This window comes from Neovison vison, chromosome 13 (genome assembly GCF_020171115.1).
Source record: "Neovison vison isolate M4711 chromosome 13, ASM_NN_V1, whole genome shotgun sequence".
NCBI classification, from domain to species: domain Eukaryota; kingdom Metazoa; phylum Chordata; class Mammalia; order Carnivora; family Mustelidae; genus Neogale; species Neogale vison.
The window spans coordinates 77,579,028-77,602,803 of NC_058103.1; the positions used below are offsets into that span (position 1 = coordinate 77,579,028).

Consider the following 23,776-nt stretch of genomic DNA (forward strand, 5'->3'; position numbering starts at 1 on the left):
AGTCTTGGTTTTTTTAATCCATTCAGACATTGTTTTTTGACTTGCTGGATGAATGGGTAAGGAAATTGTGTATATATATAATGGAATATTATTCAGCCATAAGAAAGAGTGAAATCTTGCTATTTGCAACAACATAGATGTACCTTGAGATCACTGTGCTAAGTGAAATAAAATACCATATGATTTCTTTTATATGTGGAAGTAAAAAAGAAAAATCAAGCTTATAGATAGACTAGATTAGGGGTGGGGAAATGGGGAAGATGGGTGAAGAGGGTCAAAAGGTTAAAAGAAGAAAGGGAGGGAGGGTGGAAGGGAAAAAAAGAAATAGTCCTCTGTGTACAAGAGAATTCATTACAATGTTATCTTAGATATTTAGACCAGTTCCTTCTGTGGTCTTTCCCATATTTCTAAATGGCAGCAACCTTTTCCCAGTTTGGGGGATAAGAAACCTTAGTGTCATTTTTTAATTTTCTCTTTTTCCTATGTTCTAGTCCAATTCCATTTGTAAATGTTTTCAGATCTACTTTCAAAACACCCAATTTTTTTTTTTTTTAAATCATCCTGGTCCATTCTACTATCACCTTTCTATATTGCTTAGTAGCATCCTGTTTGGTTTCCATGTTTTCATTGTTCCTCTCCCTCTGGACAAAAGATGGATCACATCTCTTTTATGCAGATCATAATCCAGGGCCCTAATGGTGGCCTGTAGGGCTTCATATCTTCTGCCCTATTACTACCTCTCTTAACCTTACATGTTAATACTATTCCCTTTGCACTCTTTTATGACGCCATAAATTGGTATGTTCTTAAAACATACCAAGAATGCTCCCCCCATGTTGATACTTGCCGATTTTTCTTTCTGGAACAGTTTCCTCTAGATGCCTACCTGGACTTGATTTCTTTCTTTTTTTTTTCATTTCCTTTTTATAAAAAACATTTATTTATTTAAGTAATGTCTACACCCAGTGTGGGGCTTAAACTCGTGACCCCGAGATCAAGAGTTGCATATTCTTCTCTCTGAGCCAGCCAGGCACCCCTCTTTTTCTGGTGCTAATCAAACATGTTCTTCTCAATTAGGCTTTTATGGTTCACCCTGTTTTGTTTTGTTTTTAAGATTTTTATTTATTTATTCGTCAGAGAGCGAGAGAACAAGCAAGGGGAACAGCAGGCAGAGGGAGAAGCAGGCTCCCTGCTGAGCAAGGAGCCCGATATGGGACTCGATCCTTGGACTCCAGGATCATGACCTGAACTCAACGCAGACACCCAGCTGACTGAGCCACCTGGGTGTCCCCACCCTATTTTAAAATTTTATTATTTTAGGTTTATTTTCTTTAGACAGGGAGCACCTTGGAGAGCACCAGGGTGTGGGTCGGGATGGGGCAGAGAAGAGAGGGAGAGAGAATCCCAAGAAGATGCCATGCTGAGTGCAAAGCCTAAATGGGGGCTTCATCTCCTGATACTGAGATCAGAGCTGGAGCCGAAACCAAGAGTCAGTCTCTCAACCAGTTTCACCACCCAGGCGCCCATCCACCCTACTTTAGTAGTACTCCCCTGTGACAGCATTTTCTGTGTTTTTTTGCCATTTTTTCCTTTAACATTTATCATCGTATATCTTAGCTATTTTTTTTTCTCTTTCTACTCCTAGAAAGCAAATTTTATAGAAGCAAGAATATTAAAAAATAATATTTTTGTTAACCTGCTATATTCACAGACTGGCATAGTAAACACTTGACAGAATTTTGTTACATGTCTGAATCACTAGGAAGCTTGGCAAAATAAATGTTCATCCCCATCTTGGATTATTTTACCCAGTCTTTTATAGAGGATAAGCTAGATCTTATCTATCTACAAAATGTAAACAGAAAATTACAGAAAAGTGTACAAAGCATGAACTTCATTGTAGCAAATTCTGTTTATCGACATACATTCAGGTGTATCTACAGTCAGTATGTTGTCATAGAACCTTTCTGAAAACTGTTATTATGGCGTATGTTTGTAGAGATGAGAGCCAGAGAAGACAAAGCTTCCTTTTATATCACTTTGGTATTTTATTATTTTTTTAAACCATGGAAATGTGTTTCCTATAAATAATAAAAAAGAATAATTAGTCACTTCCATTCTTACAGGAACTCAGAGGAAAAAAATTAATGTTAATCAGCTGTGGCAAAACTGTAACAGTAAACCAGCCTTTTGTTCTCATGAATAGTTTCATTGGGTTTTTTAATCTCCCATGTAAAGGCTTGGACAAAGCCTTTATCTTCTATGTATATGTGGTTTATCTTGTGGATTTGTTCTGCACAGTATTATCTGTTTGATTTTGTGCTTTCCTTCATGCTGGAATTTGCAGCATAATTGTTTTACTCTTTATTTTTGGGGATTTCAGAATGCACAGAGTATATGAAGAAATGTGGAACAAAATAGATACTTTTTATTTAAATTTTTTTTCTCAGATGTGGAAATTTTGTCAGGCTTTATTGTTTTAAGGCAATGGTTATAAACCTAAATCAGATAGAACACTTATTTTTGTTCAATTCAGATAGAACATATCAGTTTTGTTATGACATTTTTATTTAATTATTATTATTTTTTAAAATATTTAATTTATTTATTTGACAGAGATCACAAGTAGGCAGAGAGGCAGGCAGAGAGAGAGAGAGAGGAGGAAGTAGGCTCCCTGCTGAGCAGAGAGCCCAGTGCGGGGCTCGATCCCAGGTCCTGGGATCTTGACCCAAACTGAAGGCAGAGGCTTTACCCACTGAGCCACCCAGGCGCCCCACGACCTTTATATTATATGAAAATTGAGTTTCATTGAGTCCTTTCTATACAAACTTTAAAAGGCAATCTAATGCCCTATTGTAATAAAGACAAAGTGATTTGTAATAAAAATACTCAGTGCAGAGGTTCTTAAGAATGCAACATATAGATGGCATAAGTAATTAGATACTTGCACTTACTTTATGTAGAATCAGTATAAATCCTGCAGTTGTGATGCACACTAATACAGGAATGTTGTTGGTTCTTAAATTCCATGGGAGCAGAAAAACACCTACTACAAGTACAGGACCAAGGAAAGAGGAAGAAGACCAAATAAGAATTAGAGTAAAAACAGTTAATGTAGAATAAGAAATAACTTATCAGAATTATTTGTATGTGATACAGACTCTTAACTAAGAGGAATAACATGCCATGATTAATTACCAGTTGTCAGTATGAGAAAATAAAAAAATGTTTTACATTGTTACTAATTAGTTTGGCCTCATCTTTAAGTGCAGTGTTATAATATTTCCCTTGTTATGACACAGAACCAAGTGCTAAAAAAAATACTGCAGAAAAAAGATCTTTCATCTTGAATATCCATCATGTATAAGGTTTGCATTTAGTCTGTATCCTTCAGAAGATCTTGTGACCAAATCCTTTGCTGAATGATGAAAATAGAGGATAGGTTGGAGAAAGAAATGTTGTAGGATCTAGTCTATAGAAATTGTGCAGGTGTCTAGTAAACTTCTGAAGACAGAGTAAGATTGAAAAACGAGAGGTTAAAAAAAAACAATCGTTTTGATACTGATTTTTTACCACAAAGTTTTCTCTTATCATATGGTATATGTATAAAGTATATTAACATTAAATATATTATGTTCTATTAATAAAATACCCCTTATTAACGATACTTAATGAAATCTCTATATTTGTGTCTCCACTAATTTAATAGCATTTGATTCAGAGTTTGTTGAAATCTATATAAAGAGTCCCTAAAAACTTGAAAGGTACAGCTTTTAAATGCTGACTGATACACATGTGTTACATTAAACTCAAACAGCACAGATGGTGTTCCTATTAGGAGATGTAATTTTTCTCTAATAGTGAATAATTTCTGCTAAAGTTCTAAAGAAGGCTAAGTACCATCTTACCTAATTTATATAGTAGTTGTATTTTTCGAAAGTTCATTTTGTAAAACAAACCATGACAATACTTTGTGTTTATATGTAAAGCAGAACTATTGCATTTTTATTCATGAACATCTAACAGGATAACAAAATTGTGTGAGATATGGGACAGTTCCTTTTGAGTGAAATTGTCTGGTATCCTTTGAACGTTAGTAATGGCGCCCCCAGTTATTGAAATGATCCCTCCAAAGAAACCTTTCCTAAACATTAAGAACTGTTGCTCTAAGGTATTTTTCCCCTAAATTTACTTGATGGATTCTCTCTCTCTCTCTCTCTCTTTTTTAATCCCTATGTAACTCTCTTGCAGAAATACTGCTTATGAAATGTTCTTTGGGGAATGCTGCTCTGTAGAGGTCTTTTCTGCTATTCTCTTTATACCTTAAGTCCTTGCCTTTTACTATTTTGTGTGTGGTTTTTTTCTTTTGAGGTGGGGGAGGGGCAGAGGAAGGAGAGAATTTTAAGCAAGCACCACGTGCAGCGCAGAGCCAGTTGGGGGCTTGATCTCACAACCCTGAAATCATGACCCAAGCCAAAATCAAAAGTTGGACATTTAATTGACTGGGCCCCCAGAGCCCCTATTTTGCATCTTTTCAATTTTGTTCTAAAACCATTCAGGAACAAGTAAGGACTTGTATTTAGAACTATTTGTGTAATTGGACTATGAAACATATTAATTAACATTTATATTCTTTTAGGTTGGGTCCTTGGAACAAGCTATGCTTGATGCTCTTGTAATGGATAGAGTTGCATTTGTGAAACTTCTTATTGAAAATGGAGTAAGCATGCATAAATTCCTTACCATTCCTAGACTGGAAGAACTTTATAACACAGTAAGTGTATGTTAAAATTCTTTGTTGACTAAAAGCTTTATCACCTTTGGCAAGTGTCATTTTGCTTGAACATACCCAGTTTTACTGCTAAAACCTTTAATGATTTGCTTGTTACTTGGAAGAAGTAAAGCTAGTCTTAGGGTGGATTGACAGTCTGAAACCCTCTCCTTGTTTCTGGAGATTTTCCCTGTCACCATAGTCACATAGGAAGGAAGGAAGTTGTTACTAACCTTGTCTTCCATTCCTTCCTCTCACCCCTTTTTAAAACCGTAGGATCAGATTTTTTTTTTTTTAAGATTTTTATTTCTTTGACAGAGGGAGAGGCACAGCAAGAGAGGCAACACAAGTAGGGGGAGTGGGAGAGGGAGAAGCAGACTTCCCACCAAGCAGGAAGCCCAATGTCGGGCTTGATCTTGGAACCCTGGAATCAGGGCCTGAGCGGAAGACAGACGCTTAACAACTGAGCCACCCAAGTGCCCCTAGGATCAGATTCTTAATTACAGTTATTATATTTCCTTCTTTTTCCTTTTGGTAGTCATTTGTTACACCAAACTTCTTTTGATGCCTTTTCTTTTCTTTTTTATGCCTTTTTTTTTTTTTTTAAAGATTTTATTTATTTATTTGACAGACAGAGATCACAAGTAGGCAGAGAGGCAGGCAGAGAGAGGGAGGGGAGGAAGCAGGCTCCCTGCCAAGCAGAGAGCCCGATATGGGGCTCGATCCCAGGACCCTGGGATCATGACCTGAGCCAAAGGCAGAGGCTTTAACCCACTGAGCCACCCAGGCGCCCCTTTATGCCTGTTCTTAAAGGAGAAACTACACGTTTTTTTATTTTCTCCTTTTTGTTTTTTACGTTCATGATTTTGACCTTGTGGTATCCACCTTTTAGCTTGCATACCATTTTTCTTTTTTTTTTCTGAAGAGCTCCTGAAAATTATTACATTTACAAAGCTTTGCTCATTTCACATGTCTAGCATCGGAGAGATTAAATACTGCCCTTGTTACTGGTTTTCCTTGTTAACAACATTAATATAATTGTATTATATTTTGAGGTAAACTATTAACAAATCATTGCTTTCCAACTTTGACTTCATTGCAAAGCTCTCCTTCATCAGTTTCTGCCTGTTTATCTCCTCCTTTTCATTCCTAATGTCTTTGTACTTTTTTGTAATAGTCATACCACTTCAGTAATCTAATCTCCTTGTCCTTTATTCAAATTATTTTTAAACTAGTTATAATCCTATGTTTTACCCTATCTTTCCCCAGTTAAAAATTTTTTTTTATTTTTTATCTTTTTAAAGATTTTATTTATTTATTTGACAGAGATCACAAGTAGGCAGAGAGGTAGGCAGAGAGAGAGAGAGAGGGAAGCAGGCTCCCTGCTGAGCTGAGAGCCCGATGGACTCGATCCCAGGACCCTGCGATCATGACCTGAGCCAAAGGCGCGGCTTAACCCACTGAGCCACAGGCGCACCCCAATTAAAAAATTTTTGATAGCTCCTCAATGTGTATAGAATAATACCCAAGCCCTTAGCTCGATTTCCAAATTTCTTCAGCTTATGATATTTTGCCCTAGCTAACTCTTATCAATTGGCCTTTTATTCTCAACCCACCTTCCCATACTAGATTTTTCAGTTATGTTGCCACATACTGTTTCCCCAAAATACAAACTTTTTAAAAAAGCATTTCTTGTTTACACACTGCTGGTGTGTGTTTTTCTCTCAGCTACTTTCTACTTGTATTTTATTCATTATTTAGAATGTAGTTCTAATGCCATACCACTGCCTCCATGAATCCATTGTCATAGTTAGTTGAGGACAATTATATCTTCTCTGTGGATTGTAGATTTCTTTTGAGTAGGGAGTGTATCTTTATTTTCCCCCATTTTTTTAATAGTATCTAGCAGAATTAGATTGAACTTTGTTAACATTCTGCTCTTTCTAGCAAACAGATAAAAAAATTAAAAGGATTATTCATTGTGCTGAAGTAATAAGGTTTATCCCTGAAATGTAAAGCAGAAAAAAAAAATAATAAAAAATAAAAATTGATCCCATTAGCAAGGCAAGTAACTTTTTTAATTGTGTAACTCAGAGTTATAAAGATGATACTTTTCAGCATCAATTATTGATAAAATTTTTTTTAAGGTTAAAGGATTATGTAACAAAGTAGTGGAGGGTCTTCTCCATTTCTCTCTGCTGTGTCATGCTCTCTTACTCTCAAGTAAATGAATTTTTAAAAAAAATTTGTAAAAAGAGAGGGTACAGCTCCATCATCGTTTTTTTCTTTCTTTTTTTAAAGATTTTATTATTTGACAGAGACAGAGATAACAAGTAGGCAGAGAGGCAGGCACAGGGAGAGAGGGGGGAGCAGACTCCCTGCTGAGCAGAGAGCCCAATGTGGGGCTTGATCACAGGACCCTGGGATCATGACCTGAGCTGAAGGCAGAGGCTTTAAACCACTGAGCCACCCAGGCGCCCCTACAGCTCAGTTATCAATGAAAGAAATGTAAATTAAAGATAGAATTAAAAGCTTGCAAAGTTTGTGTGATTTATTTATTTATTTTTTAAAAACTTCATTTACTTGACAGAGAGAGACATGGGCAAGAGAGGGAACACAAGCAGGGGTGATGGGAGAGGGAGAAGCAGGCTTCCCGCCGAGCAGGGAGCCTGATGTAGGACGCGATCCCGGGACCCTGGGATCATGACCTGAATTGAAGGCAGACACTTAACGAATGAGCTACTCAGGCGCCCCAGTTTGTTTGTGTTTTTGCATAAATAAAACATAACCTAAATTATACATGTTATTAAAGGTGAGTATGACAATATGAAATGGTTTATCTTTTCTTTGCTCCATTTTGTGAACAGAACTTGTTTAGCTGAAAAACAATGTAATTTGAGCAGGAGGGTTCATAAAGTCCCATAAGTAACAAAAAAGGTGTTATATTATTTTAGAAGAAAAATAATAGTTTGCTTTAATTTTTTTCTCTTTAAAGAAACAAGGTCCAACTAATCCAATGCTATTTCATCTTGTTCGGGATGTCAAACAGGTAAGAGTTTCTTTTTATTTTTGAAAATGCTATTTTAAAAATTGGTTACATTTCATCTGTTTCTAAAACATTTAAATATTGTACACCTTAAAAATAGCAATAAAATGACATTTTAAAAAATGTGTTATTTATTTATTTAACAGACAGATCACAAGCAGGCAGAGAGGCAGGCAGGGTTGGGGGTGGGGCAGGAAGCAGGCTCCCTGCTGAGCAGAGAGCTCAATGTTGGGCTCCATCCCAGGACCCTGGGATCATGACCTGACCCGGAGGCAGAGGCTTAACCCACTGAGCTATCCAGGAACCCCATAAAATGACATTTTTTAGAACAAGATAAAATAGGGGCTAAATCTGTGGTGACATGGAAGTAAAGAGCATAATATATCAGAAATCAAGTAAAAGAAAAGTTTATGAAATAAGACCAAGTTACCTGAGTTTCTGGTTATCTGAGATTGAGTGTGATGAATTTCATGATGATCATTGTCTATAAAGAAAGATCATTGATAGAATGTATCTTTCTTTGTGTTCCAAAGAAACTTGTTACCTTGACCTGTAAAGAATATTGAGTAAACACATTGAAGGAAACACTGGATAGTGATCTTCATGGCATATTTTGCCAGGGAAAATGCTGAAATGTTGAAATCATCCATGAATGCTCTCTTAATATCCATACTGACTGTGATTAAATAGACAACACTGTTACATGATCTAAAGCCATCCTGTGGTGACCAAATTTGATATACTAATATCCCCCTTCTCTTCTGTTGGGATCCTTTGTGAATTCATAGTTTTAGACATTTACTTATTTTTTTAAAAGATTTTATTTATTTATTTGACAGAGACAGAGATCACAAGTAGGCAGAGAGGCAGGCAGAGAGAGGAGGAAGCAGGCTCCCTGCTGAGCAGAGAGCCCGATGTGGGGCTTGATCCCAGGACCCTGAGATCATGACCTGAGCTGAAGGAAGAGGCTTTAACCCACTGAGCCACCCAAGCACCCCAGTTTTAGACAATTATTAAAAATGGTACAGTCATTTAAAATACTGGTATCTAATAGTTTTGCTTTCCTAAATGAAAAGATAATCATTTAATTAAAAGAAATATTTTTTAGTTTCTGAGCTAAAATGTTTGTTTTCTAGAATTCTTCATTCATACTTCTACTTGCTGTTAAATGGAGTGTACTATTAAAAAACTGAAAAATTAATTTTTTGTTTTGTCATTTAATACTAAACTAAGATCCCATGGGAAGAACCTAGACTTTATTATATTTAAAAATATATTTTCTTTAATTCAGTTTTTTAATGTGTTATTAAAACATTTCACGTACCATAAAATTGATCCATTTAAAGGGTTTAGTTCAGTGGCTTTTAGTATATTCACAGCTTTGCAACTATGACTACAATCTAATTTTAGAGTAACCCTGTACTCCCCATTAGTAGTCACTCCCCATTCCTGCTTTCTTCTCTGCTTCCTGCCACTCTCCTGCCTTAGACAACTGTTAATCTACTTTTTATCTGTATGGATTTGCCTATTCTGGACATTTCACATTGAATTGTGGGTTTTTTGGTTGTTGTTAAAATAATTAAGGCTCCCCCCCCCCAGAAAGCTTGAGTTATGGGGAAACCTTCAGTCCAGGGCTTTCTAAAACACATTTGCATTATGATTTACTTAATGTGGGTTAGCAGAAGGAACTATATTGTTTTTAATTCTAGAAACAAGTAAGAGATTTGTTACAGATTGACTATTTTTACATTGTTGGCTATACTGAATAAGTCAAGTTTTTTTATTTCTGAAAGTGAAAAATCCCAAAGTAAAGCAGTAATTGACTATTTTCTGATTCAAATTAATAAGGGAGTATTGTAAGTAGTATTTGTATAGTTTGAGAAATTGCTTATCATACTTTTTTTTAGGTAACTCACGTTATTTCCCTTAATTTAAGTATTTCCCATTTAAGTCGGGTCATATCATGGTATTTCTCAAATTTTTTTTTAAAGATTTTTATTTATTTATTTGACAGAGATAGAGACAGTGAGAGTGGGAACAGAAGCAGGGGGAGTATGGAAGGAGAAGCAGGTTTCCTGCTGAGCAGAGAGTCTGATGCGGGGCTCGATCCCTGGACCCTGAGATCATGACCTGAGCCAAAGGCAGACGCTTTGTGACTGAGCCACCAAGGCACCCCTTTGTCAAATTTTTTAAATCTATTTTTAAAATTTTTTTTGTCAAAAAATTTTTAAAGAAAACTAAAAACATACATGATAATCCTCATTCATAAAGCATATTTTGATGTTGCTCAAAACAAAATAAAAAGAAAAATCTTGTATTTAAGGTGAATAATGTATTTGAGAGAAAGCATAAGTAGGGGTAGAAGAAAAGGAGAAGCAGAGCCCCCACTGAGCAGGGAGCTGGACACAGGGCTTGATTCCAGGCTGATGGGATCATGACCTGAGCCAAAGGCAGACGCTAAACTGATTGAGCCACCCAGGCATCCTAAAATATTTTTTGATTAATTTCAAATCAGAGATTTAAGGAATATAAGTATCTAGAAATTTAAAACTTCACAGATGAAACCAAATTATAAAAGGTATAAATATTTTTTAAAGTACTGCAGCACCTGGGGCCCCTGGGTGGCTCAGTCAGTTAAGTATCCATTTTGTAAAGATGGATTTTTCTTGATTTTGGCTCAGGTCATGAACTCAGGGTCATGAGATCCAGCCCTGCATCAGGCTCCACACTCAGCATGGAGTCTACTTGAGATTCTCTTTCTCCCTCTCCCTCTGCCGGCTCCTGCACTGTATGCGCATGCATACTTGCATGCACTCTCTCAAATCTTAAAAAAAAATTTTTTAAGTACTAATTTTATGAAGTTATAATTAGGGAAATGGAAAGAACGGTGATGGTAGGAGGGCAGAATTGGTTGATACATGTAAATTACCTAATGATTAAACCCTTTTAAGATTATTTAATGAGATTAACCAAATATTTGATTCTGAACAGGCACTCTTCCAAACTCACAAATGGCTCAAGTTCCAAAAAATTGTTGCCCTGGGAGAATGAATTCTTAGTCTACACAGTGTTATAAGTGGTGGTTTAAATCTTAGATGAGGCTATAGAAACTTGTGTACTGTATAATATAACCAATACAGTTTTTGCTAAAAAATACTTACAAGTACTTTTGGGCCTGTCTAGAAACATAATTAACATTTATAGCATTGTTTTTGCAGGGAAATGTTATTTATGATAACGTGCCACAGTGAAAATAGAGTATTTGGCTCTTGGAAGCTCCTTTGCTTGTATGTGTGAAGTATTAGGACAGTGGAAAGATTGAATGATCTTACTGCTATAAGCTATACTTCTGTCCTGAGCATACCTTTGTGACTTTAAAACTGCAGAATCCCCTCTTTTTACAGAAGGAAATGAGAAACAAGTTACTTCCTTCTCCTGTAAAGATAGCTGCTGGCAACCCCAGCTTCCTGTAACAGACATTTGGTATTTATTTTGGAGAGTAGGTGTATTTCGAGGCATGCTTGGAAATACTGAGAAATATCCTATTTAAAACTAATGTTTTGTTTCCAGGGGAATCTTCCTCCGGGATATAAGATCACCCTAATTGATATAGGACTTGTTATTGAATATCTTATGGGAGGAACCTATAGATGCACCTATACTCGGAAACGTTTTCGATTAATATATAATAGTCTTGGTGGAAATAATCGGGTATGTAGTATTTTGGGGGAAGTCTATATATGTACTTTGTATTGTATACTTTATAAGCTAAAAACTCTTAAAAACTCATATACTTTAAAAGTTTAAAATTACTGATATTCTTAGAATGGTGAAAGTAGCATCTTAAAATATGATATTTTCAACTGTAAGACTACATAGAAATATTTTTATTTGAATTGAAATCCAAATCATTTTTTTCCTCTGTGTGTTTAAACACATTTGTACATATGTATGAATTAATTCTTGAATTTTTATGACATCGGTATATTTAAATCTGTAAAAACTTAATAAACTTTCATTTTCAGAGATCTGGCCGAAATACCTCCAGCAGCACTCCTCAGTTGCGTAAGAGTCATGAATCTTTTGGCAATAGGGCAGATAAAAAGGAAAAAATGAGGCACAATCATTTCATTAAAACGGCACAGCCCTATCGACCAAAGGTATGTTCACATAAATTTTACCTTTTCTGGATTTTGTTCCTATCTAATTTACTAGTATTTATGAAACAGAAAACTACTTGTTTTAGCAAGAATGAACTTTTGTTTCTGGATACATCTTTGATTATTCAGTTTGCCATATACAGAAAGATATTTATTATGAGTTAACAATTCTATCAGGTTTTTTATATTTAGCTATAATAAAAATTTGTAAATGTTTTGATAAATGCTTAAGTGCCCCCTTTTATTCCACTTTAACTTGATTAACAACATGTAAGGTAAGTGTTTCAAGCATACTGTTCTTCCATTAAAATTATGTTTTATCAGATACTAGTTGAAATATTTATGCCCTTTAATTTTGGGGAACTTTATTACAGTGTTGTTGTTGCTTTTTTTATAAATACCATTTCTATAAAACCTGAGCTGTAATAAAGTATATAAAATTTATGCCATTTTGATTTGTGTAGTTATATGAAGTTGAAGAAAATGTAAAAGGAGACTTTATAAAAATTCTCACATTAATGTCATATGGCCTTATTATAATGAATCTTAAACATTTATTTTTCCTTGAAGATTGATACAGCTGTTGAAGAAGGAAAGAAGAAGAGAGCCAAAGATGAAATTGTAGATATTGATGATCCAGAAACCAAGCGCTTTCCTTATCCACTTAATGAACTGTTAATTTGGGCTTGCCTTATGAAGAGACAGGTCATGGCCCGGTTTTTATGGCAGCATGGTGAAGAATCAATGGCTAAAGCCTTAGTAGCCTGTAAGATCTATCGTTCAATGGCCTATGAAGCAAAGCAGAGTGACCTTGTAGATGATACTTCAGAGGAATTGAAACAGTATTCTAAGTAAGTTATATTTTATCATTTCAAACATTTAAGAAATACAAGATCATGTTTAAGTGGAGGTTATAGTGTCATGCAATAAATGGATATATATGGGTATAATTTTATTGGCACAATTAAAATGTATTAGGTAATATTTATTTATTTTTCTTATTGAAAATAGAGCGAGTGAGGAGAGGGAGAGGAAGATAGAGAATCTTAAGCAGGCTTCTCACTGGGGCGTGGACTAGGGCGAGTCTTGGGCTTGATCTTCCAACCCTGACATCATGACCTAAGCCAAAATTGGGAGTTGGAAGCTTAACTGACTGAGCCACCCAGGCACCCCAAAATTTATTAGGTAATTCTTAAAATTCAGAAGGAAACTTTCCTGTTTATGCATGTAAATAGAAGTTATTGTTTACAACTCAAGGGTTAAATATTTTGGCAAGAAAGAAGAAATGCCAGAAGTCAGTTTTAATAATTGCACAAACTAGCAATTAATTAGATTAAAAGTTCCATTTGAAGTGGTAAAGAAAAGAAGAAAGTAAGGTTTTTGAGCTGTGTTCTAAGGAAATGAATTGAATTCAACCAGAAGGTCATTTCAGAAGGTGGATGTACATCTATGGAAGAATAAAACGGTTCACAGATGTTTACACTTAGGGTAATAAGGAATATTAATCTGGAAAGATGGTTTTTAGGAAACTTAATGATAGAAAATAGGACTTACCTCTCCCAAAATGGCTGTCTTTGGAAGAGAGTTAGTGTTATTACTGAAAATAACTCAAGCAGGGAGGGGTGCCTGGGTGGCTCAGTTAAGCATCTGCCTTCAGCTCAGGTCATGATTCTGGAATCAAGCCCCACATTGGGCTTCCTGCTCAGTGGAGAACCTGCTTCTCCCTGTCCCTCTACTGCTCCCCCTGTTTGTACACTCTTTCTCTGTGTGTCTCTCTCTCTTTCTCTGTGTCAGATATATAAATAAATAAAATCAACTCAAGCAGGGATCTTATGATCACCTAACTCTGGGGATCTAAGATTCAGATATTTTTTATGATTAGGTTAGTATCTATTCACATTTTGCTTTCTACTGGGTACCAAACCTCTTTTATTTATTTTTAAAAAGATTTTATTTATTTATTTATTTATTTATTTATTTATTTATTTATTTATTTATTTGAGAAAGAGACAGAGATGGCAACAGAGGTAGTGAGAGAGAATGCAAGTGGAAAGGAGAGGGAGAAGCAGGATCCCTGACGACACAGGGCTCCATCCCAGGACCCTGGGATCATGACCGGAGCCTGAGGCAGATACCTAACCAGCTGAGCCACCTGGGCACCCCTGTGTTTGAAATACTATATAAATAAGAGTTTTTGTAGAGAGCAGCTTAACATTGTCAATTTGGGTTTCCTGTGAGACTGGAGTTTTTATTTCCAAGACCAATGGAAAATTCTCTATAGTCTCTACCTTTTCAGACTTGTTCTTAATGTGACATATTTTAATATTTTGTGACATTTGCCTAGTAACAGATATCTGGAAACAGAGCCATTATGATTCTAATGCCTTATAATTCCCTGAGTGTATGTTAAAATATTAAATGTAAATGTTATTATATTAAATATAAACATTAAATATGAAATGTTATGAAATTTTATAAAAACAGTGTCTAAAACTGCAGTTTGGTAATACAAATGTTTTGGCTTTTATCTTTTGATAGTGATTTTGGTCAACTAGCAGTTGAATTACTAGAACAATCCTTCAGACAAGATGAAACCATGGCAATGAAATTGCTCACTTATGAACTGAAAAACTGGAGTAATTCCACCTGCCTCAAGTTAGCAGTGTCTTCAAGACTTAGACCTTTTGTAGCTCACACCTGTACACAGATGTTGTTATCTGATATGTGGATGGGAAGGCTGAATATGAGGAAAAATTCCTGGTACAAGGTATAACTTAGAAACAATTATACAAAGTATGTGATTAGATAAAAAGAGGAATTAGCCCAGATATATAGTGAAATAGCTTGATTTATGAGGGTGGTGGGGATGGCAGTGTTGGCATTTTATCTCTGGTGGCATGAAGTAGCCTCTTTTTTCCTTCTGTTCTTCACTCTGAATCCTTTTCAGGTATGATTATTGCCCCTCTCTGAGCCAGAAGCATGAGGGCAACAAAGGAAGTATTGCTATTTACAGCCCTGAGCAGCCATGAAAAAAAGTTGCTTCTTTATGAAAAGATGATTTCCAGATTCTAAAATTGAGCTCCTGTCTGCTAACTTAATAATTTGTTACTTTTTTCTTAAATAATTTACATGAAGTATATTGGATATGTGTAGTTTTGATGGTTAAGAATTTGGGTAAAATGTTGGCTGGTACTTTTGGTTTCATCATAGTGAGAGATACTACTTTAAACTTTCCTTTTCATTATCTTATATCTTAAATAAGGTACAGAGAATGTAGAACGCAGAAATCAGGCAAGTGGTTTAACCATTGTAAGTAGATAACAAATACTGATCATCTAATAAAAATAATGGTGAAAGATTAACCAGTAGAAACCCTCATACTCAATTACAATTTCTTTATGCTGTAGGATTATGCAGGTAATAACATAAAATTTTACAAATAAACCTCTTTGTTTATAGAGGCACAAGCTGAGTAAACATGTGATGACTTGAAACAGTTGCAAAGAGATTAAGGATAAAATTATGCACATATTAACTTCATAAGGCTTAAATTTTCTTTAAATAAAAATGTATTTTCTGAACAAACAAATAATTATTAGGTCTTTTCTATATCCTCCCATCATAGTGCTCAAATGTGGTGTTACTCCTTAAATCAATTCAACCTGGGCCTCTTTAAATATTATACTCAAGTATAAAAATGAAGATCTTGGTTTTTCCTATACTAACGGGCAGATTGGCTAACAATCAAAATATTTAATACCTTTCTATTCTTGAAGATAATTAATTTTAAAATGTAAACTTAGATGTTTCTAAAATTTTTAGGTCATACTAAGCATTTTAGTTCCACCTGCCATATTAATGCTGGAATATAAAACAAAGGCTGAGATGTCTCATATTCCACAATCTCAAGATGCCCATCAAATGACAATGGAAGATAGCGAAAACAACTTTCAAAACATAGCAGAAGAGATTCCCATGGTAAGGAGGAAGAATATTTTTAAGTAAATATAACTTTTGTGAATAAATATATGATAAGTGTTATTTTTATTTTAGGAGGTGTTTAAAGAAGTAAGAATATTGGACAGTAATGAAGGAAAGAATGAAATGGAAATACAAATAAAATCAAAAAAGCTTCCCATTACAAGAAAGTTCTATGCCTTTTATCATGCACCAATTGTAAAATTCTGGTTTAATACGGTATGTTATATGTTTTTTAAGTTGTGTGAGCATAATGTTTTTAAAGGATAAGCATTAAAGTACCTTGTACTAAAGTCGATATTTATCTTGATATAACTTAGATCATTGACAAGCCATTTTCCACTTAAAAGAGCATAACTTAGTTTTATTCCAGTTGTCATCATATATAATGATAAATGCTAACAAATCTTAATTCTGATTGGAACTGGAAATTGACTAAACAGAATTGTGATAACCATTTATCACCTGCCTTTGTAACCAGGTATCAAATACAAATCAAATCTATCAAATTGACCAATAACATTGGTGAGGATTAACCAGAGGAGACATTGATATATCTTTGTGCTTTAGGATTTTGCAGAGAATGTGTAAAATTTTTGAAATGAACTTCTTGCAGTGTTAATTTGAAGGTAAAAAGTAATCTGGATCATTCATGAAGTTTATCAGTGGCATAATAGCTTATTTCTTTAATCATATTATGGTACATATTTTATCTGACCCTTAATTGGCTTTTCTTTTGTGGAAGAACGGTATTCTCCTAGATCTAAGAGTACATAGTCCTTGGGAGATGGACTAATATCAGGAAACACATGAGATTAGCCCCAGCTTTTAACCATGGGTTGAATGAGTTTTTATTCCCCTTTCCAGAAAAAATCTTTTTTTTAAATTTTTTTTTAAAGATTTTATTTATTTATTTGACAGAGAGATTACAAGGAGGCAGAGAGGCAGGCAGAGAGAGAGGAGGAAGCAGGCTCCCTGCTGAGCAGAGAGCCCGATGCGGGACTTGATCCCAGGACCTTGAGATCATGACCTGAGCCGAAGGCAGCGGCTTAACCCACTGAGCCACCCAGGCACCCTCCAGAAAAAATCTTAAGTTGTGTATTTTCTTAGTGTTTTGTTGTTTTTAATTTTCATCATGTTTGCATTCATGTGAATGACTGTTTAAAAATGGACCTGGCGCATCTGGGTGCCTCGGTTAAGTGCGTTCGGCTCAGATCATGATCTTGGGGTCCTGGGATCGAGTCCCATGTCAGGCTCCCTGCTCAGTGGGGAGTCTGCTTCTCTCTTTCCCTCTGCCTCTCCCCTGGCTTGTATGCATACGCTCTCTCTCTCTCGTTCACACTCTCTCAAATAAATAAATAAAAATTAAAAAAAAGAACAACCTTGTTGGCCAAATAGAAATTTCTTTTTTCTTTTCTTACTTATTGGAGTTTCCTGCCCTGCCTTACGATAACTTAAATCATGAATGTGATTGTTTTAATGCTGGTAGAGGCAAGGAGACTGATGAGAGGATTCTTAGATACAATTGACCAAGGGTAGACAAATCTGGGTTTTCCTCTGAAATGAAATAACTCTTCAGATGTTATTATACATAGAACTTACATAGTATAATCTTTTTTGTTGAGAGTATCAAAGGTGGTATGTTCCTGTACCTAGGGAAAATGCTTTCCATATCTGTTTTTATTTCTTGGGATTCAACCTCATTGACTAGGATTTAGGAGAATGTGTGCTTTCTTCAGCAGCACATATACTAAAATTGGAAGGAAAATACCAGTTGTCTTTCCTGGGAATAGTATTTGATTGGAGGAAGGAGGAAGCAGATAGTATGTGTTTCTTGATGATGATGGTGATGAAGTTCTTTAGTATACTTAATATGATACTTTAGGTGTAGTATAAATTAAATGGAATTATATGAACTATGCTGAGAACATAAATACTTTATTATAAAATTCTTATAGGAAATACTAAAAAGTCATCGAAGTTCTAGAACACCATAGTGTTCTGCTCCAGGAACCATTTATGTTTTTTTTTGTTTTTTTGTTTAAATATTTTTTTATTTATCTATTTGACAGAGATCACAAGTAGGCAGAGAGGCAGGCGGAGAGGGAAGGGGGGAAGCAGGCTCCCCGCTGAGCAGAGAGCCCAATGTGGGGATCTATCCCAGAACCCTGAGATCATGACCTGAGCCGAAGGCAGAGGCTTTAACCCACTGAGTCACCCAGGCGTCCCACCATTTATGTTTTGATTGATAAATGCAGTGTCTGCACTGAAGTTACTTGTAAAACTTTTTTTAAGACTTTATTTATTTTAGAGAGAGAGTACACATGAGCAGGGGGAGGGATAGAGGGAGAGTGAAGACTCCACGGCAAGCATGAAGTTCTCAAAACCCTGAGATCATGACCTGAGCCAGAACCAAGAACCAAGAACCAGACGCCTAAACTGACTGAGCCACCCAGGCACTCCTAAAACTGATTTAATGAATGAAGCTTGGAGATAGTTCACAGGGGTTTACTTAGTCTCTCTTTTGTGTGTTGGATTGAAAATTTAGATAGTAAAAAATTTTATCGTGTAATTAATATTCATATTTTGTGTTTTTCTAGTTGGCATACTTAGGATTTCTGATGCTTTATACATTTGTAGTTCTTGTACAAATGGAACGATTACCTTCAGTTCAAGAATGGATTGTTATTGCTTATATTTTTACCTATGCTATTGAGAAAGTCCGTGAGGTATGTCTGTAGTTTTGTACCGGTTACTTACTGTGTATAGGGAGGGTGTTTGGTTTTTGACATGTATGTGGGTATGTGTATATGTTATTCATAATTAGTAGTTGATAACATAGAAGTGTATAACATGTTTATTTTTGATATTCTAAAAATTACAACATTAGAATAGAGACTAGTAAGTTAACTTCGTCAGTTACAAAGTTGATGATTTGTCTCAGAAACATAGCCTAGATCTGTTTTATGTTTTGTTTCCTCAACATTTATATTAATGCTCGTTGTCACTCTTCAGAAAGTATTAATTACACATATAGCCAATCAGGTAGGTAAATTATAAATTGGTTTTTACTTTGCTGTTATATTGAATATCCCACTGAAGTGTGCTATATTGCCTGTTGAATTGTCATTTAGATTTAGATTCCTGTGTCTAACACAGTTTTCAGTTTAAATTTTCTAACATCTTGATTTTGAAAAATTCTTTTTTCCTTAAATGTTTATACTTTTTATTCAAGCAATTAACTGCATAATTACAGTTTTATAACACACTGACTTAAATACTTTTGAATTATTTCATGTCTTTGCTGTAGATTTAGAGAATACATTATGCTGTAAAAACAAGTGAAAGCCTTGTACTTCCTTCCACTTGGGTGTCATAGGAATTTGTCTTCTTAAATAGTTTATTGTGCATTTTTAATTCCTTTGAGTGCCATGGTTTATATGTTTATGAAATCTGTTGTTTTACCAACATGTTTAAAACATTAAATTGTTAAATGATTAAAAATGTTTCAAATAATTTTTTAAATGCATATTCAGAAAAGAGTTATACAAGGACTCATTGGATTATAACAACTGGTTGCCTTTAGTGTAAAGGGAAGCTAATTGGCTAAAGGAAGAAGAATGGAAGGGAGACTTTTCAGTGCTTATTTTTATATACATTATGATTTTGAATCTATAAATATATTACCATTCCCCACAAAGAAGAAATTTAAAATTTTTTTAAAGATTTATTTATTTGAGAGAGAGCAAGCGTGATTGGGAGGAGGAGCAGAGGGAGAGAAACTCAAGCAGACTACCCGCAGAGTGTGGAGACCAGCAAGGGGCTTGATCTGATGACCTTGAGATCATGACCTGAGCCAAAATCAAGATTTGGTCACTCAACTGACTGAGCCACCCAAGCAATGCAAATTTTTAATTTTTGTATTCAAGAGAAGAGTTAAGTACAGATACTTAAACCATCGAGTTGTTTGCTTTCTGTAAATAAGACACCTTTGGAAGATCCTATCAGGATATCCTGTTGTTTCAATGAAAAATAAAACAACGTTCAGAAGTATTTCACTTTCTAGAGAGCTCTGTTCTAATTTAAGATTTTCAGCTTTTTTTTTTTTTAGTTGGAAACTTTTAGTTCCTTTATAAAGTTGTCAGACATCTACAGGTTCCATCATCATGGCATCTTCAAAGAAAAGTTGTACAATTTAACATAAAAATTAGGCTATGCCTAAAGGAATTTTTAAACTTTTCAAAAATCTTACTTACTTTTCAAAAAGTAAAATTAAAGTCCCTACACTATACTACTAAAAGAGGGAACACATATTTCTAAACAAAACAAAGAAAGATTATTATTTTCAGGGTCAAAACTGAGTATTTTCTTTAACAATAAAACTTAAATTGTGCATAAGAACATTTCAGTGAAATGTAAAACAAATATTTTTCCTCCCCTTATTTTCAGTGGTCTTTTCTAATGTCAGTAGGGAGGAAGAGATGACCTTGGTTGAATAGGTCATTTATTTGTAGATATATGTATACACACACGTATGTGGAATGAGGATATAGAAGTATCTGTCTCTGATATCTTACTGAATTGTTTTAGTGATCAAATACATCATCAGATCCCAAGATAATCAAACATACTTTGACAAATACTATATAATTTAATTTATATGTGAGATTTAAGAAACAAAAGCAGAAACAGACCTATAAATACAGAGAACAAAATGATCGTGGGGAAGGAGGAGAGGAGAGATGGATACAGTGGGTAAAGGGGAGTGGGTAGCACAGGTGTTTAGTTACGGAATGAATAAGTTCCAGGGATGAAAGATACAGCACAAGGAATATATAGGTAGTGGTATTGTAATAGCATTGTACTTGTGAGCAGAGCATGATATATAGAATTGTTGAATCACTGTGTTGTATACCTGCAACTAATGTTTCACAGCTAACGTGTGTTAACTGTACTTCAGTTCAAATAAATACTTTGAGGGGTGCCTGAGTGGCTTATTTGGTTAAAGTGTCTGCCTTTGGTTCAGGTCATCTGGGATGGAGCTCTGAGTTGGGCGACCTGCTTGGCAGGCCGTCTGCTTCTCCCTTCTCCACTCCGGCCATGCTGACTCTCTCTTTCTCTCAAATAAAATCTTAAATACAAAAATACTTTGAAATACTAAAAGATACATAAAATTCTGTTGTGATATTATAATTGAATGCTGATACATGTTTTAATAGGAAGAAATTGATTTCGTAAACAATTCAGTTTAATTTCTTTTTTCTTTTTTTTTTTTAAACCTGTAGATCTTTATGTCTGAAGCTGGAAAAATAAGCCAGAAGATTAAAGTGTGGTTTAGTGATTACTTCAATATCAGTGATACAATTGCCATAATTTCTTTCTTCATTGGATTTGGACTAAGATTTGGAGCAAAATGGAACTTTGAGAATGCATATGATAATCATGTTTTTGTTGCTGGAAGATTAATTTACTGTCTTAACATAATATTTTGGTATGTGCGTTTGCTAGATTTTCTAGCTGTAAATCAACAGGCAGGACCTTATGTAATGATGATTGGAAAAATGGTAAGTTGAGAGGCATCTGATAATACTCATGGGTTTATTGATATTTTTTCTTGAAATCCTAAAAACCTGTCCTTAATATAGTTTTATTTGAACTAGAGTATGTTATTTCATGTTTATTTGCCTCATACTTCAAATTGGCCAATCCTCAAGATACTGATTTTTGAAGAAAATATGTGATGGGATAAGATTAAGAAAGCCATATATTATTCGTTCTATCTTAAAATGTCTTAATTTCTAAATGCTACTTTCTAGGGCTATTTGAGATCAGAATGAAAAAATACAAATTTGTTAGCTACCATTTGTGAAGTTATTTTCATCTTTACTAACGCTACCCTAGTCATCAAGCACCTGCAGCAATCTAGTAAAATCTGTTTACTCACAACCACTGAGGCCTATCTTCAGTCTACATTATAGCTAGAGTAACTTCAAAATGCATATCTGAGTATGTTACTTCCCTTCTTAAAAAAATCTTATGCTTTCACATTACCCCTAGAGATCAGTATACTTAATGAAATCCATGAGTTCTGCCCAGTTTGACTGTTGCTTTTATTTATTTTTCCAATAGGAGCATCTTTGCTTTCTTTTAAAGTGTCATCTCTTACCATTTTTGACCTCTGATCTATGCTATAGTCACACAGGCCTTTCTATGTTTTCTTTAACATATCCCCTACCAAGGTACCATAAACTCACGTTCTTCTTTCTGCCAGGAATAACTACCCTCATCTACACTCAGATCATTAGCTCTTTCAGTTACATACAGATCACATTTTCAACATAATTTTTGTTTTGGGGAGAGCTTTTTTGGTCCTTTCCCACTAGATCAAGTTTGTTTGCTTTGAAGTTTATGGGACCTAGGTTCCTCCTCTACAGAATATTTATCTCTCTGTCTAACCATATTTTAAACTATTTTTTACTAGATTATTTATGTACTTCTCTATACTATAAACTCCTTGGAGTAGGACCATTGTCTGGAAAAAAAGACATAAAAATGGTGAACATTCATTGTGTTTTAATAGGTTGATTTCTCTTAATTTTACATGCTTAGCAGCAGATTATAAATTTTAAAATCTATAATCTTCCACTAAGTAGTTTTTAATGTTTATTTTATTCTCACTCCTGTGCAAGATAGTATAATAAGTAATAGGATATTGCCTCTGAACTTTGTGAAATTACATTTCTCCATTTTGATTTTACCAGTCCTGTAGTTATTTTAAATAATTGGATAATCTAGTTTGGAGCTTGTCCTACCTAAGTATTTTTAGGATATTTTATATGGTATTAGTAAACTGTCCTTGTGGTTTATTGATGAAATTAGTGAGTAGGGGACATAGGGATTCATGGAAGAAGATAAATCTGGATGCTTTTATTGAAGTAGTGGCATATTATCTGTTCTTTGAAAGCTTAAGATAGGAACGTAAGATAGGAACTTAAGATAAGAAAAGAAAGCTTAAGATAAGAAAGCTTAAGATAGGAACCTGACTGGAACTTCTTTTATGATAAGGAGTTGTTGGTTAGCTGTCAAATTGGATAAAAGGGCCTAGCCTGGATAACATAAAATATTGAAAACTGGAACCTTAGGAAAGGAAAATACAGGGGAAAACACTGAAGAGTTTCCCCTCCACCAAATTTGATTTTTCTTTTACGTAGGAGAAGTGAGTTGACATTTATCTTTCCTTACTAGTTCAGATAGTCTTTTCAGTGCATGGGTGCTGAAAGCAGCTAGTCAGGTTATTTGTTAGATGATGATTTTTAGTCCTTGGGGAGAGACTGAAAAAATCTCTCAAGCGTTTCTTTTGATGGGCTCAGGTTCCCCACACTAATCTTGTTTCATTATTATGTATTTGCAAGATAATGCTAGCTAAACAACGCTACCTGTGGTTTATGTTTTTAGGTTTCTCTTTTCTCCTATCTTCAGTGATTCAAACTATTTTTTAAAGTTACAGCCAGAACATCTTTTCCTGATATAATATGTCCAATATCTTGCTTTCTTAGTGGCAGGATTTTTTTTTTAATGTAAATATCAGGTTTAATGTGTAATTTCTTTTTTTTCTTTTTCTTTTTTTTTTTAAAGATTTTACTTATTTATTTGACAGAGAGAAATCATAAGTAGACAGAAAGAGAGAGAAGGAAGCAGGCTCCCCGCTGAGCAGAGAGCCTGATGCAGGACTCGATCCCAGGACCCTGAGATCATGACCCGAGCCGAAAGCTGCGGCCCAGCCCACTGAGCCACCCAGGCGCCTTCCCCCTTTTTAAAAGA

The 23,776-nt window shown here is 34.9% G+C and overlaps 1 protein-coding gene across 2 annotated transcripts in view; it reads left to right on the forward strand.

Annotated features, from left to right (window-relative positions):
* TRPM7 (transient receptor potential cation channel subfamily M member 7) overlaps nt 1-23,776 on the forward strand; it is a 114,894-nt gene that overhangs the window by 48,095 nt on the left and 43,023 nt on the right. Inside the window, exons 12-21 of one of the 2 annotated variants that reach the window (XM_044229493.1) lie at nt 4,640-4,774; nt 7,767-7,820; nt 11,388-11,528; nt 11,843-11,977; nt 12,548-12,828; nt 14,516-14,744; nt 15,800-15,955; nt 16,031-16,174; nt 18,556-18,684; nt 21,241-21,519. In XM_044229493.1, coding sequence (XP_044085428.1) covers nt 4,640-4,774; nt 7,767-7,820; nt 11,388-11,528; nt 11,843-11,977; nt 12,548-12,828; nt 14,516-14,744; nt 15,800-15,955; nt 16,031-16,174; nt 18,556-18,684; nt 21,241-21,519 — 1,683 coding nt within the window. The remainder of the gene's footprint in view (nt 1-4,639; nt 4,775-7,766; nt 7,821-11,387; nt 11,529-11,842; nt 11,978-12,547; nt 12,829-14,515; nt 14,745-15,799; nt 15,956-16,030; nt 16,175-18,555; nt 18,685-21,240; nt 21,520-23,776) is intronic. The other variant, XM_044229494.1, reaches the window with a different exon arrangement.